Source organism: Olea europaea, chromosome 20, assembly GCF_002742605.1.
Source record: "Olea europaea var. sylvestris chromosome 20, O_europaea_v1, whole genome shotgun sequence".
Classification (NCBI taxonomy): domain Eukaryota; kingdom Viridiplantae; phylum Streptophyta; class Magnoliopsida; order Lamiales; family Oleaceae; genus Olea; species Olea europaea.
The window spans coordinates 13369091-13384155 of NC_036256.1; the positions used below are offsets into that span (position 1 = coordinate 13369091).

Genomic DNA, 15065 nt, shown 5'->3' on the forward strand with positions numbered 1-15065 from the left:
ACACTAATCGCCCTTTGCGCCTCGTATTTTGGTTGGGAGTTTTTGCCCAGATGTGGTTCTGCCACTTGAGTGCCGTAGGCATAAGAAGTGACATCAACTCTCACTTTTCTCTCAATGGGGTGTTCTCTATGGTGGCTTGAATGACCTCGGACATGAGATACAGGAATTTGCTATTGAGCTAAGTATAGCTCTTGTGGTACTTGGAAGCACTGCTGGCCTTGGGCTTGCATAAAGAACTCACGCATCGCCAAGTTCTAGGCTGTGATGTCCCTCATGCCTACTGCTATTTAAGCCATTCCTGCAGTACATGTTGCAGTCATATCACCTCGACGATGCTAATGATGGGATCTCCGGTGTGTGACATTTGTCCGGAGCACCTCTTTCTCAGAGGTGTCCTTATGTCCAGGATTTGCGTCCTCATTACTAGAACTCATTTTCTCCACTTCTTTTTTTAGGGGTGCGTAGAACTAGGTTGTAGGTTGTGACTTGTATTCCTTTTTTTTTTCTCAAGAACGTTCCCTTTTCAAGGTAAGTGAATGGCTTTCCGGTGGTAATTGAGGAACTCTTGGACAGAAATATTCCTACAGACGACGTCGATCTGTTGACCTTGCAAAATGGACCTTCCACGTGACCAATCAAGATTCAATCCACATATTCCTCCCTACGCACAATAGCAAATGGCCAGAAGCACACGGTCGGAACCAACAAGGGTGGCAGCGGTCGCGTACACTCCACTATCAAGTTATTGGGCGGTGATCGGAACAGTGCCGAAATTGTACAAGAGTGGGGAGGAGAAAAACTATTCTTTTGTGTGGATAGCTAAGTTTACTATAAATTTCATTACCTTTGTCTCTTGTCAAATCTTAGATATTTGGCACCGTTAGATGTGGGACACGTGTATGCATCTAGTGGTCTGAGACGTCCGCTCGTAGGTGTTAATCAGCCACGTCTAGAGTGTACGGGTAATTAATTCATCTAAGTTAATTTGACATAAAGTTGATACGTCACATCAATCAACCCATGGAGATGAAGGGATCCTGACAAAGATATATCTCTGAAACTGGCGACGGAGAACTGTTGAAGAGGTGCCTCTGAGTATCCCACGCTTCAACATTTGTGGATACTTCGGACACCCTTGCAGATTTACTTGGTGATCAGCATGTGAACTTTAAGTAAGGTCGAGGCTCATATCACTTCGGAGGGACGCGTAGCACCTCGCTGAGGAGTGCGCGCAAGGTGCCGAAGTGGTTTGGTGAGGGGCGTAACAGTGATTATTTGGTCAAGTAATATTTTAAATAGTAACTTTTAGAAGAATTTGTAATTAAAAAGTAGAAAAAAAAATTGAGTTTACGTGCAGGATATTTTATTGTGTGTATGCATGATTGAAAATGAGTACGTAGGGAAAAGTTTTCAAATGATGGTTATCAAACGTGGGTTTATTTTCTGTCCTACGTTGATACCTTGATTTTTAATCAACGCGGGGCATCTAAGATCTTATTGTACCTTCGAACTGTATTAGAAACATAAATATATTAGTGTCCTGATTTACTTCTGATGAATTGCGTTACTTTGAGGCAAAAAAAACTGTTATTTCTCTTTTTTAGAATTTTAAATGGATCTAGCAATTAATGATTGTGCACAAGGGCCTGCTTCAGAGTTTCAGCGTTCTGGTTATATGTGTTGATAAGTGTGTTTTTACACACTTATTTTATATCTAAATATATTATTTATTGATTAAATAAATGGACTAATTGTGTAATATTTGCTTTTGTAGACAAAAAATCGCTAGGCTAAAAATCACCAAAGTAAAGAGAACGAGGTGAAAGGAAGTAAAAAGGGACCAAACGCGTACAAAATTGTGAATTGGATTGGAGGGTGTAATCGATATATAAAGTCAAAATAGGGGACCAAATTGTACAAAATAAAAGTTGAGGGACTTGGCATGAAATTATTGAAGGGACTAAGCTGCAAACTAGACAAAAATCAATTTTTGTGGGCTGTGGACAGAGCTCAGGCGCCTAGGCGCCAGTCTTGATTTCAAAAAAAGAGTAAGGACCTTTTTGCATGCCTTTTGAAACTTCAGGGACCAGGCTGCAATTTTTCTGGGTTTTAAATCTAAAGGCTGGGACTATTCTGGAGATCTTCAGCTTCTTCTGCCGGCTTCTGTATTCTTCATTTTTTCTTTTTCTTTTTCTTTCATTTTCATTTTCTTTCTTTTCCTTTTCATTTTCTTTCTACTTTCTTTTTCTTTGTAAATACTTGGTACTTTTGGAAGCAAATCATAGAGGACAAGGAGATTCAATCAAACAATTCGATAAGATTTTGGAGAAATCAAAAGCAAGCAATTTCATCTTCAAAAATCCAACAAAATAGGATTTTATCTATAATCTTGTATTATCTTCATTGTTTTGTCAAATTTGCATGTATTGTGTAAAATATTCTCCTTTTATTCATATATATAATATGGGGTAACTACTTGAGTTGGGATTTATGGTAGTAATTTAACTTAGTTTTTAATTGATTTTAATATTTGCCCTTTAATATTAAGTTATTTATTTACATGTATTTTTACTACTGTTATTTATTGCATTTTTATTTATGTGGTCAATAAATGATTGTGTTCAATAAATTATATATCGTTTTAGAGAATATTGTGCATTTTAGACCAAATGGTAAAAATCCTAAGTTTGTGTAGATGATAGAGATACACGTTTAACCTTAGATGACCTAATGAGTTATTTTCACAAAAATTTAATGCAGTTGTTTGGTTTTAATTGACATAGAGATATACTAGGTTAAAAATCAATCAATTAGGGTTAATTTCGATCGTGATGGATAATTAACTAAAATTGAAAAATTGGATCTAACACGTAAATGAGTAATTTGTTAATTGGCATGTGGAGAAATTAATTAAGCGACGATTAAGCAAAACCATGAATCCCAACTACTTTTGCCTCCAAAATTTTCAAGATTTTTATATTTTCTTAGATTTTTAGTTGTTTTTTCCAAAATCTAAATATTTATTGTATGTTTGTTTCTTTTATTGTTAGAATTAAATTAATTAAAATTGTGTAATTTAAAGTAAACATTCATCGAGGGATCAACAATCCAAATTCAAAAGGTCAACTTTATTACTTAAACGTGATTCGTGCACTTGCAGTGTAGGATTTTAGCGAACATACTTTTTTAAAATACCGATCCTGAGCGTTTTATGAGTGGTCGTGGACAATTTTGGGTAGTTTTAGTAGCTATTTTCCAACTTATGTTTGAGAGTTTATTATCTACAAAGTTCTTTTCAAGAATAAGATCACATATATCTCCCTCAAAAAATTTTCAATTTATAATTTCTTAGATGTAAAATTTTATCCATAAGTGAGTATTTATTTATAAATAATTTTTTTTTACATATAAGTTAATATTTAACTTTAAAAATTAAATAAAATTAAATACTTACTTAAATTTTAAGTAAAATTTTTTAATCATAAGTAAATTTTTTAATTTTAAATAATTTTGTGAATTTTTGCTTATAAGTAACTTTTTATATTTTTTAAGTAATTTTTTATCTTATTAGTAGCATTTTTATTTTATAATAATTTTTTTTTAGATAAAAGTGATTTTTTACTTATAATTAATTTTAAATTATAATGTATTTTTCATCATATAAGTATAATTTTACTTATAAGTCTTTTGCAATTATAATTTAATTTTTTTGCTTACAAATAACTTTTTAGTTAATATATTTTTATTTACAAATTAGTTTTAAAGAAAATATGTTGATTAAAATTAATTATTTTATAAAGTGTAAAATTAAAATCGACTATGAAAAAGGGGCAAAACCCATCAATTTATTGAGTTGACCGAACCCATTAAAATTACACTACAACGATTCAAAATCAATGCCCAAAAAATCTAACGAACATCAATTTTTTTAACCCCTCATAAATGGTGCCATCCAAAATCAATCAAAACCGATTGGTTATTCAAGCGGCCCCAAGTGTCATCCAACCTTTCAACAATAGACAATGACCATTGGAAGGAAAAATGTCTTTATAAGTTATAAATGCATAACTTAGAACTTCATTTCAGTGGGACCAAATCGACTTTGAACTATCAAAACCTCATTAGTAACGCAATCTCTGTAGAACATGGAGCGTAGTGCTTGTTAGGAACCAATTGTACTAAACCGATGAGTTTCGAAAAAAAATTCGTGTAACCAATCTTAGATTTACTAGAAATAATGTGTGCCACATAGCAAACACCCCCAGTGGATGCACTTTGCTCTCAATTCACCAAATATTAGCTACAGACTTTTTTACAACAATTATATTCCAATACAAAAAATTCCAAGTTGAAGCAAGACAAATAATTTCATTGAAAGATGCAACAAAGTAAAATATGGGTTCACCACTAAAATCAACACAGCATAAATGGGCTCCAAATGTGTTCCCAAATTTGAAGGTGGTTGAGCAAAATTTCCTATTTTTCTTTTCCTAATGCATGCAAAATTTCCTGTTTTTGGTAGTTAATATTTGAAGTTACAGAACAGTGAAGCTAGGGCACAAAATAAGTTACCTAAGGGGATCAAATATTACATTACTTTTCAACAAATGATGACTCGGCAAGATCAATGGCTCTAGCAAGAGCAGCAGCCTTGTTTTCACACTCATTCTGCTCATCAGCAGGATCACTGTCGGCCACTATACCGGCCCCTGCTTGGAGATGGGCAACCCAATCTTGACGCGTGTTCTTATCCTTGTACGAGTACATTGTATCATAACGCATAGAGGTTGGGAATACGATAGTCCTCAAAGCTAAGGCAATATCCATATCTCCGGTAAAGGAAATGCCTCCAAACCCACCACTATATGGCCCACGCCTTGTAACTTCCAGTTGATCTATCAATTCCATTGCTTTCACCTGCACATCCAAATATAAGAAATATTTAAGTTCATCCTTGTCCAGAATAATAAGTAAAAATGTTGTTAGACTAATCTTTGTGAAAGAAAATTTGGAAGAAAAATATAGTATTAAAATGTATCATTAAGGCCATGTTTGTGGGCAACGTCAAGGAAGAGAATGTTCCAATGGCCACCTTGCCCTTTGGTGTCAATGTCAAAATGAAAGCTTCTTAAATCAGACCTCACAAGCCCAAACAATACTAAACTTGGCCTCGGTCACTCTATCTAGTTGAGGACAGGCAAAAGGAAGGATAAAGGAAGTGGATACTCATCAAGATTAATGCCTTTGAACTGTCAATTATTATCGTAGACGATAAAGGTCCAATTCCATGCGGGTGAACCTCTACGAGATGATAATAAAAATAAGAAGTCCACTGAATACAAAGAAATTTCCAACTACATTCTCTTGGTTTTACATATATGCATAAGAAGCATAGTTTAATACTCTCTGTATTCACAGCTGGATTCTCTCATTTAAATTCTGCAGTCAAACATAAGAATTTTGTTATGCAGAATTTCTATTTAATCTATATGTACCTCTCAGACAAATTTTGTATGATAGCAAAGTTCTTATCAAATACCATCGAAGATGTATTTTAAGATAAATGATAAAAGCATATGTGTGTGTATATATATACACACACAATATAAACTATTGCTCAAAAAACTTCAACTTGACTGCAATAGTCAATGGGAGTGTGCAGTCATGAACATAGGCAGCAATAAATATCTTTCCAAGAATAAAATACAATGCCTAGCCATTCAGGTTGTAATAATTGACATGTTCTTCCACCATCAAATGCAACTAACTGACCATACTAATGGATGAGATAAACCCTCTACAGGATTAGAAAAATGCCAACATGCAGCCTAATTCATGGAGTTGGCACTCCACCACTATGAGCTAGGATATACATTTTTCAGCCAATTTCGGCTTTTCATTCGAAATTAGACAACTCAAATATAATTAACTATTAAAATGATCCACAAGATTATAAATAATTAAATCACTACTTAACTACTTATTTGCAAGAAAAAAGAGAATGAATGACCTTTGGAGCACCACTAACTGTTCCAACTGGCAATGCTGCACGCAGCACATCCCAGCTAGTTAAATGATCAAGTAACTCAGCAGTAACCTGCGAAATTGATGTGAAACAATACAATATCGGCATGTTTGATACTCAGTATTATATTGGAATGGACAATATTGTAGTTTCTTTTTCTCTCTTACATGTCCATTACTAACAGTCCACCTTAACAAACTCACCATATTAGCAATAAAAATTACATACTACAGATCGATTTTCTCAAATAAATGACTAGTATCTACTAACTCCAAATTTATTGACATCTTTAAAACAAATGAAAGACCGAGACAAGTAATTTTAAAAACCAGATACAGGAATTTATTTAGTCATTTTATTGACTATGAATAAATATCATCCTTAATCCTTTCTAAGTAAAAGAATGTCATTGCTGGGTAACTGGTAAAGACCTTCATGTGACAACCTTCAAGAGCAGATTAAATCATCCTCCATCCATGTCAAAAATAAGACTCAACACAAGAATACAAGAAGAAAATTTTCTTTTCCACACATAATTATACAGCTAATATGGATTATTTCAAGCAAGAAATACTTACCGTGGAACTGATGTGCATGACATGTGAATAGCGCTCTATGTTCATGAGTTTCTCAACATTTACAGAACCAGGTTTTGAAACCTACACTGGGAAAAGCATTCTTCGTGACAAATAGCAACAGAAAGCATGATTCAATTTTTAACCAAAAAATTTGTAAATGGAGATTCATAAACCAGGATTCAACGAGATAATCATGAAAAAATATACTCCCCCATCCCAAAAGCAAATTACTTATTTTGTGAGATTCCACGAGATTGTTCCAAGACATGCAGAATTTATATGATAACATAGAAATACAAGAAAACGACCTTCCCAACATCATTTCTTCCCAAGTCAACAAGCATAATGTGTTCTGCACACTGTTTTGCGTCATGCAAAAGCTGATTTTCCAACATAAAATCTTCTTCTGGCGTCTTGCCTCTCCGAACAGTCCCAGCCAAAGGGCGATTCGTGATCTTCCTCTGCCCAAAATAAATAAAAGACCATGAGAAACAAATATGGAAATAACATGCTGTCAACTACTAGTACAGTAAATTTCATCGAAAAAATGACAGAAAAATACTATCACTATAAAAAAGACATGCAAGATGGAACAGCAGAGTATCCATGAAAATGCTTAAAAATTCAGAATAGAATGAAAGAGAGGTATACTTACCTTCTTAACTCGAGTAAGAATTTCGGGACTTGAAGCAACCAGGATACTCCCTCTAGCCTATCTCAATTAATATTTTGTGGAAAGTGAGAAACTAAACATGAAATAAACCTCTCAGAGAAAAATAATTTTAGGGATGAGTAATCAGACTTGTAAATAAGTCATATATGGACTCGGATTGACGATTCTTAATGCTCTGTAGACTTCAAATGGATCCGCAAAAGTGTGTCGTTCAAATCGCTGGCTTAGAACAATCTGAAATATATCCCCAGCAAGGATATGCTCCTTAGCTTGCCTTACTGCCTCCTGATATCCTTCTCTTGTCATGGTGGACTGACTTAATGAAGGGCCAAAAAGGCCAGTAGACAATTTAATTGAGCCCGAGGGCAGCCTAGGACTGTAATTAATAGCCAAGTTAAACAAAGCAATAAAAAGTAAAAACAAACATAGAAATGCTGGTCTTTCACCACACTTACGGCACTATATCATGCACTTTTGACACTAGAGTTTCTAATTGACTCATCCCATCACTGTAGGCCTCTTCAACAGAAGAGAACAGATCCAACCTTACCCAGTGTATCACATATGCTTTCTGCGAGTAATAAACAAGCAAGCGTTTATCTAAACTATGATTAAAAAATCAGAAAAATAAACATCAGATAGCAACCAAAGTGGAGCTAGAGGTCTTAAATTCATTCCTCTAAATAGAATGCACCTGTTATAAGAAAATATACAACCCACAAAACATTCATCTAACAATGGAACTTACTGGCAAAATGTTTTGACTGATTTAATAAAAATGATAAAATTAACATTTTGTCGATTTTTAAATAAGAACAAAGTCAATTTTGACAAAAAACTGAAAAGAATATTATTTTCCATCTTGGCCTTTAAACGAATTATCAAATATTACAAGTTTCTAGCCATATCAAACAAATTGAAAAAATACGATCAAACGCGCCCATTATCTTAAAGGAGTACGTGCCTTCGAAGATGTGTCTTTTAAACGCACCCATTATCTTCCGATAATAAACTCACATTTGTGTCCCCTCCATCTCAAGACAGCTTTTCAAGAATAAAAGCCATCTAATGAAGAAAATTGAGTGAGCAAAGATAAATGCAACAGCAGGCATCTCGTATATTGTATATTTACTACAAATGATGAGCTCTATAAATTATAGAGAGCCTTGTATCGAAATGGCATGTTTAAGAAAACAATGAAGTTTTAAATAGGGGTGAGAGAACCTTCTCCACATGATCAAACACAATCACATCATCATAAAGGCCTAGATGAACATCAGGAAGGTTTCTGTCATCCTTGGGAGCATCTGAAAATGGTAGCTTTTTCTTTTCTACATAACGCACTGTATCATATGAAAAATAACCAACCCAACCACCTGTTTGAGAAAAAATATACTGTTAATGAACTTTGATGACTTCACATTCATTTAAAGAACAGAGTTGTCCATTTTCCCTTTAAGCTAGGATTGAAAAGAGTTTAACTCAACCAAACATTTTTTACGGTGAACTGAATCACTTTAAAGACTTTCAAACGACATGACAGTTATTTGAGACTATCATGAAAAAATGAGAATGGACATGTCCAGGACCAAACAAAGTTAGAGCCCATTTGGCATGATTTTAATTTTTTGTTTTCGCTTTCTGTAGAAAAGCTTTTGGATGAAGTTATCTTAATTTTTATTCGAAAACTAAATTCTAGAAGAGCTTCCTATTCTGGAAGTGCTTTCGAAGGAAACGACATTGGACCAGCATCCTCTAAAAGCTCTTCTAACTAGCAAAAACACTTTCATAACATTAGTAAAACAGATCCAAAAGCAACTTTTGAATCTCAAAAGCTCTTATTGGCTTTTATAAAGACACACCAAATGGGCCCTTACCACTTGTCGTTCAAGCTCAAATGGGCAACTAATGAATGGTGGAAAAGAAAATGATATTTAAGTAAATCTAAGTCCGTAGAGCAATGTAATCATGTAAAACGTGAATAAATTAAGATGTTAATATATCTGCATCTATGCATAAGTAAATATATTCAAAAACAAATGTCAAATCAGGTATAATATCAGCTGATCAGAGATGAAACGCAAGATCTATAACACTCAAGTGAAAACTGAAAAGCGTGACTCATCATTTATAATTAGACATTCAAACAAAGTAACAAACATTCAATTAAATATTGGATTTCAGAAATTATGCTATTTTACGAAACAAAATCAAATGAAGACCCAGTTTACAAATGTTGATTACAAACCAAAACTATATGGAATGATGCTCTACCCTGAGTTCTATATAACTTTATCCTGGATCCATCTTGGATATACAACTAAACTCGAAGAAAACTGATAGTTATCATAAGATAAAGCACCTTATCAAACAAATTGTCTTTAATGTTAGATGGAGTACTTTCCTCTTTTGTAGTGCCTTCATAGGGACTACCTTACCGTTGGTTAGATATTCATTGAAGATTCAGCCGCTCTGCATAAGAATATGATGTTTTTTCTCTGTATTTCAACAAATTTTATAGCAAAAATATAACAACTTTTAATCTGATGGAGGCAGTGAATTCTTTATTCCTCAAATTGAAGACGTATTACTTCTGAAAAAATTAAGATGATTCCTGGACACATTTTAGAAAGAGGTTGGTAAATGCATTGCTTAAGAAAAGTTACGAGACTAGCATCAGTCATATATCCAGAAAAAAAATGTCATCATAAAATGGCATGTAAAGAGGTTCATTTCTGCTAATTTAACCATGGAAGAACCCATGATAGAGTTGGAGCGGACCCCAAAGCAGTATGGGATTAGGCTTTGTCTAGTCAATTAACTTGAGAATTGTCCTTATGTGTTAGCTTCTTGAGTGCAAGTGTTATGCTTCTTCTGATTCTTTATTGCATAATGAAAATTTTGATAGCTTTTAATGTAAAACAAGCTCCTTTAATAGTTATCATCATTTTGGATTAGGTGCGAGTGGCTCCTAGGCTAAAGCAACAAAACAACACGTGTAACAAAGACTATTAAATGGAGAGTGCACAATTCTTTGCAAAGGAATAGGTCAATAGCGATTTGGTCAATTAGGGATTGGTTTCTATGACCAAATCCGGGGGATATCTAGTTCTAAAAAATTTGGGGTCTAAAAACCTATGTTCTTAAACCAACCCAGACATCGAACCAAAAAAGATATACGGTCTTGGGTCAATAAAAGAATAGAATAATATTCAAACAAAACTAAAAACAAGTGTAAATTTTTGAAAGAAGAATCACTTGGTCAACAGCTATGTTCACTCAACACCATAATAAAAGGTCCACAAACTTATCTATAACATCATTGGCTGGTATTAAAGATACACTCAGTTATCATAGACCCCATTGTACCCACATTTATCATATTTGGTAATCAGAGTTTTCTTTATCCCACATAGGAAGTCTAAGACTAGAAAAGAATAGCCTACAAAAGGCGCACAAGGTTATGGATTCAATCTGCTTGGCTGCGTTCTAGCAGTTCAATAATTTTTAGTATTAAGAACAAAAATTCTCACAAATAAGAACCAGAAAAAATGGTAATTTTCTTTACAAATTTCTTGATACCCAACCGGTTCTGATTGAGTACAGTTCAACCAGTTGGTTGGCCAATTTCTTTCTTGATACCCAACCGATTTCAGGTTCGGTTCCCAGTTGAACGGACCAGCTGGTTCGGCCCAGTTTACAAAGCACAGCTAAAAACATTGATCTAATGAAAAATGTTTGTGGCACTTTATATTTGAACATGCTCCCTCTAGCATACGATTATTGGTAGGTTATTATTTGTAACTAAGTCCAAGGCCTAGGTCAACAAAAAAATGGTTTCAACACTAAGATCATTATCATTGTCACTCATGCAAGTCCATCAAAGTTTGTCTCAGATACTGCCTAGTAAGAATATTCTTTGGATTTGGCAATCAAGCAAACTGCAAACTATTGTTTAGATGAGCAAGCAATTACTTGTATAAGCATATAATTGAAATTTGAATGGATAAAATGAATTAGCAGCGTAACTGCTTGTGATAAAGTACGTTGGAAAATTAAAAAACTGATTATTTTCGATTTAACCCTAAAATAAAAACTTTGATGAATCATGTCGGTCATATAATATAATATAATTTATGATATTTAGGAAAATATTACTCTTCTGCAAATAAAAAGACGAAATAAAATGCTTGAAACATCCAAAAAAGGAAGTATGGATATTCAATCCTAGATGCAGGAGTAACTTTCTCCTCATTTAAATTGGAACACAGTTGCTTTCTTGGCTTCTTGATGATACATGGCTTCGAGGGGATTTCATGGTACATTAGTTATCAGATATGAACCTAGTAGAGAGACTCCTTTTATTCAGAAACTGTATTTAGATCTAATCTCCAAATACATGTGTTACTGTTTTCAGTATTTTTAGCTTTGAGGACTGTCCAGTAATATTGTACTCTTTTTCCTTCTTTAACAAAATCTTTTATCCAAAATGAAAATAAGTAATTACGCCATTCTATTATCAGATACTCTCTAGTAAGTTTAACATTCCTTAGGTGAATTCAAATATAGCCATATGAAATGCTAAGGAGTGTAGATTGTTACCACAAAATGCTTCAGGGAGCTCATCGACAAGTTGGGGTTTCCATTTCTCCATAATTCTGCGAGGAATAACCATCGGATCCTCTTCAAACACCTCTGTCCTCTTTCCCGTATGGTGGTCCAATAAGGTCACTTTATTCTCTTTTGCAACAACTTCCATGGTTGGCTGAGCTCCAATCACACTATATCGCCCCTACAATAGTTGTTCCAACATCAAATAAACCAATACAAAGGGAAAAAAGAAGAAACACATTTTCAATAGAATGGTTTGGAAACAGTGGTCGAGGATTACACCCTGAGGTGCACCTCGTGCAAGGTGTTCATTACAAGCATCAATGCTTACACCTCTTCATCAAGACTTAAGCCTTGACTTACTAAGGAGCACATCTCTCGACCGTGAGCTCCATAGTCTTGCCTTTTTTGGTTAAATATTTTACTAGCCTCAACTTTTAGAATTTGTTACTAAGTTTCCAGTGTGTTATCAAGACTTAAGCCTTGACTTACTAAGGAGCACATCTCTCGACCGTGAGCTCCATAGTCTTGCCTTTTTTGGTTAAATATTTTACTAGCCTCAACTTTTAGAATTTGTTACTAAGTTTCCAGTGAACACATTTAATTCAACTAGTTCAATTATTAATTATAATTAAATTAAAACAATGGAATAACCCATTTGAAGTCAAAATCAACAATAATTCAAGGTTAAAGGCCGAGTTTTATTATTTGGATATGTGGTTCAATTCAAGTGGGATTTGGGAAATGTTCCTAGTTAATTATATTAGTATTTAGTTATCCTAAAATAATTAGATTAAACTAAACCACTTCACCTATAAAAACTAGTATTCTCCTAAGTTAACCTCCCATCACCCACGGAAAATCATTGCACAGAGGAGAGAAATAAAAAATAGATTATGAGAGAGAAAGAGCAATAAAAATCTAGAGAGAGAAAGGAATAAAAAGAAACATTGCACGCACTTCAAATTCGATTCAAGTTTTCTTTCAACACTTGATTCTTTTACTTCAGTTCAAGATTTGGAGTTCTCTTTCAAGGTTTGCTTTCAAGATCTTCAACTTTTAAAACAAACTCAACTGCTTAAGTACACACGATACAATAGTGATCGAGATATGTATCTTACTTGCCTAAGTGCTTTAGTATGGATCTTACACGCCTAAGTGATTTAGTTTTCATCTTTTAATGTTCTAAGTTAGGAGTTAACATGTCTTATGTGATCCTATATAAATGAGATTCAGATACCCAGATGTAGGGAATTGCTGTTGGAGCCGGATGTTGGATCATGGAGTTTAAAATTTAAGTAAGTGTTATATTATTTAGCAAGAAATTTTACTTCATAAAAGCTAAGACTTTTGTTAGATTGAAAATTCTTCGACGGATTCATTGAAGTTTAATTTTTTTGAATTTAGGTAACCAAATATTTTATTCTGCACCCTTTTTGCAAAGTTGGGTTCAGAACTTCGAGAACTATAATGATTTTCAAACAACGATGAAAATAATGTTTTTGAGTGACCTTCAGGGCACTATAAATAATCCCAAACAACTAGGAGAGGTTTACGTGCAGATCATTTGCATATTATGTCATCACTTTACCATAACTACCAAAAAAATATTTAACTTTGTGTAAAAAATTACCAGCAAAGCAGGAGAAAATAGAAACTTACAATACTGGAAGCATTCAAGCCAGGTTCAACTGACTCGAATAGAAAGCTAGGGGCATCTCTGTCATCTTCCTTCACCAAGCATCGGTATGCCAGCACTGGAGTCAAGTGATCTGAAAATATTCGCTTAAACAACGGTATCAAATTCCCATCTTCCGCTGCTTCCTTGAACTTGACCGAGTGGTCCACTGCACTCGACATACCCCATATCAAATGAAGTTATAAAATAGAAGACAAAATGTATATACTCCCTCCACTTATAACCGAACTTCTCGTGGTGCCTTTCAAGTTTTAACATTACTTAGTCAACCAAACTCTTCATGGAGCATAATTAAAGGTTAGTTTATTCATATCTTTATAGCTTTACATATATAAAAATACCGGAACGTTCTGCTAAGCACCGGTGGCTGGGGTTGCTCATTAGATCATAGATCATTCCTGTATAAAAATATGTACGTGCACAGATATACAATAATGAAATTCTCGTAAAATGCTACTATTAAACATTTTGCTGAAATCTTAACAGTCTAAGCAAGCTCCAGTTATTCTAAATTCATTAGTTCAGAAAGAATCAAATTCGAACATATGACCAATTGGTTAACCGCTGAACACTTAACCTTCTGAAAAACTTCATTGATCGCTATTAAATTCATATCTCCAAAAAACCCACAATTCAAATACAAATGAAGTAAATTGATGAAAAATAGTGCACCCACCTAATGACGGTACCGAAACGCAGCATTTGACAGTGCGGTGAGTGCGGAAATTAGTTGCCAAGGTGGTGCAGTAGTTGGGGGAGATAGAGTGGTGGGAAGGAAAGGTTACTGGACCGTAAGAGAGGGAAGAAAGGGCTAGGATTTTCATTTTAGGGCAGATTTTGAGAGTTTGAATTAGTTTCTTCTCAATTTATCTTGATTTATGGCAGCATTTGTAATTAATAGTTACTATAAATTGATTAATGATATTTGCAATAGCTAATTGTGATAATCGTCTTACCAAATATACATGTGATGAATAGTGATTTGATACACTAACGTAATAGTATTTTATTGCCTTATGCATCAAATCATTAATAATCAGATGTATGTCACGTGAAATGATTACGATAATGAGCGATTGTAAATAGCATTTTTTTTATTGATTTGTTTAAAGATTATTCTCAAAAGGAAACAATTTTCATTAATTATAGTAAAAATAAAATCACATTTTGTATTTGGTTTGTTTTAGTAGACAAGCCTTAATATATTTGTAATTAATAGTTATTATAAATTAATTAATATTATTTGCAATCACTCCCTACTATAATCATCCTATGAAACATACATGCGACGAATAGTGATTTGATACACTAACGTGACAGTTTTTTATTACCTTATGCATCCAATCATTAATCATCATATTATGTCACGTGAAACGACTGCGATAATGAGTGACAGTAAATAACATTTTTTTATTAATTTGTTTAAAAATTATTCTCAAAAGGAAACAATTTTCATTAATTAAAGTAAAAATAAAATCA

The 15065-nt window shown here is 33.7% G+C and overlaps 1 protein-coding gene across 1 annotated transcript; it reads right to left on the reverse strand.

The window, feature by feature from the left end:
• Nucleotides 1-4296: 4296 nt before the first annotated feature.
• On the reverse strand, nt 4297-14459 carry LOC111369692 (anthranilate synthase alpha subunit 2, chloroplastic-like). Its single transcript, XM_022991297.1, has 12 exons — nt 14263-14459; nt 13928-13984; nt 13550-13734; nt 11879-12068; nt 8501-8652; nt 7732-7847; nt 7406-7652; nt 7259-7315; nt 6912-7064; nt 6604-6684; nt 6011-6097; nt 4297-4917 (listed from the first exon to the last, which is right to left on the reverse strand). The coding sequence occupies exons 1-12, from the start codon at nt 14408-14410 to the stop codon at nt 4594-4596; spliced, it is 1797 nt and encodes a 598-aa protein (XP_022847065.1). The 5' UTR covers nt 14411-14459; the 3' UTR covers nt 4297-4593.
• Nucleotides 14460-15065: the final 606 nt, after the last annotated feature.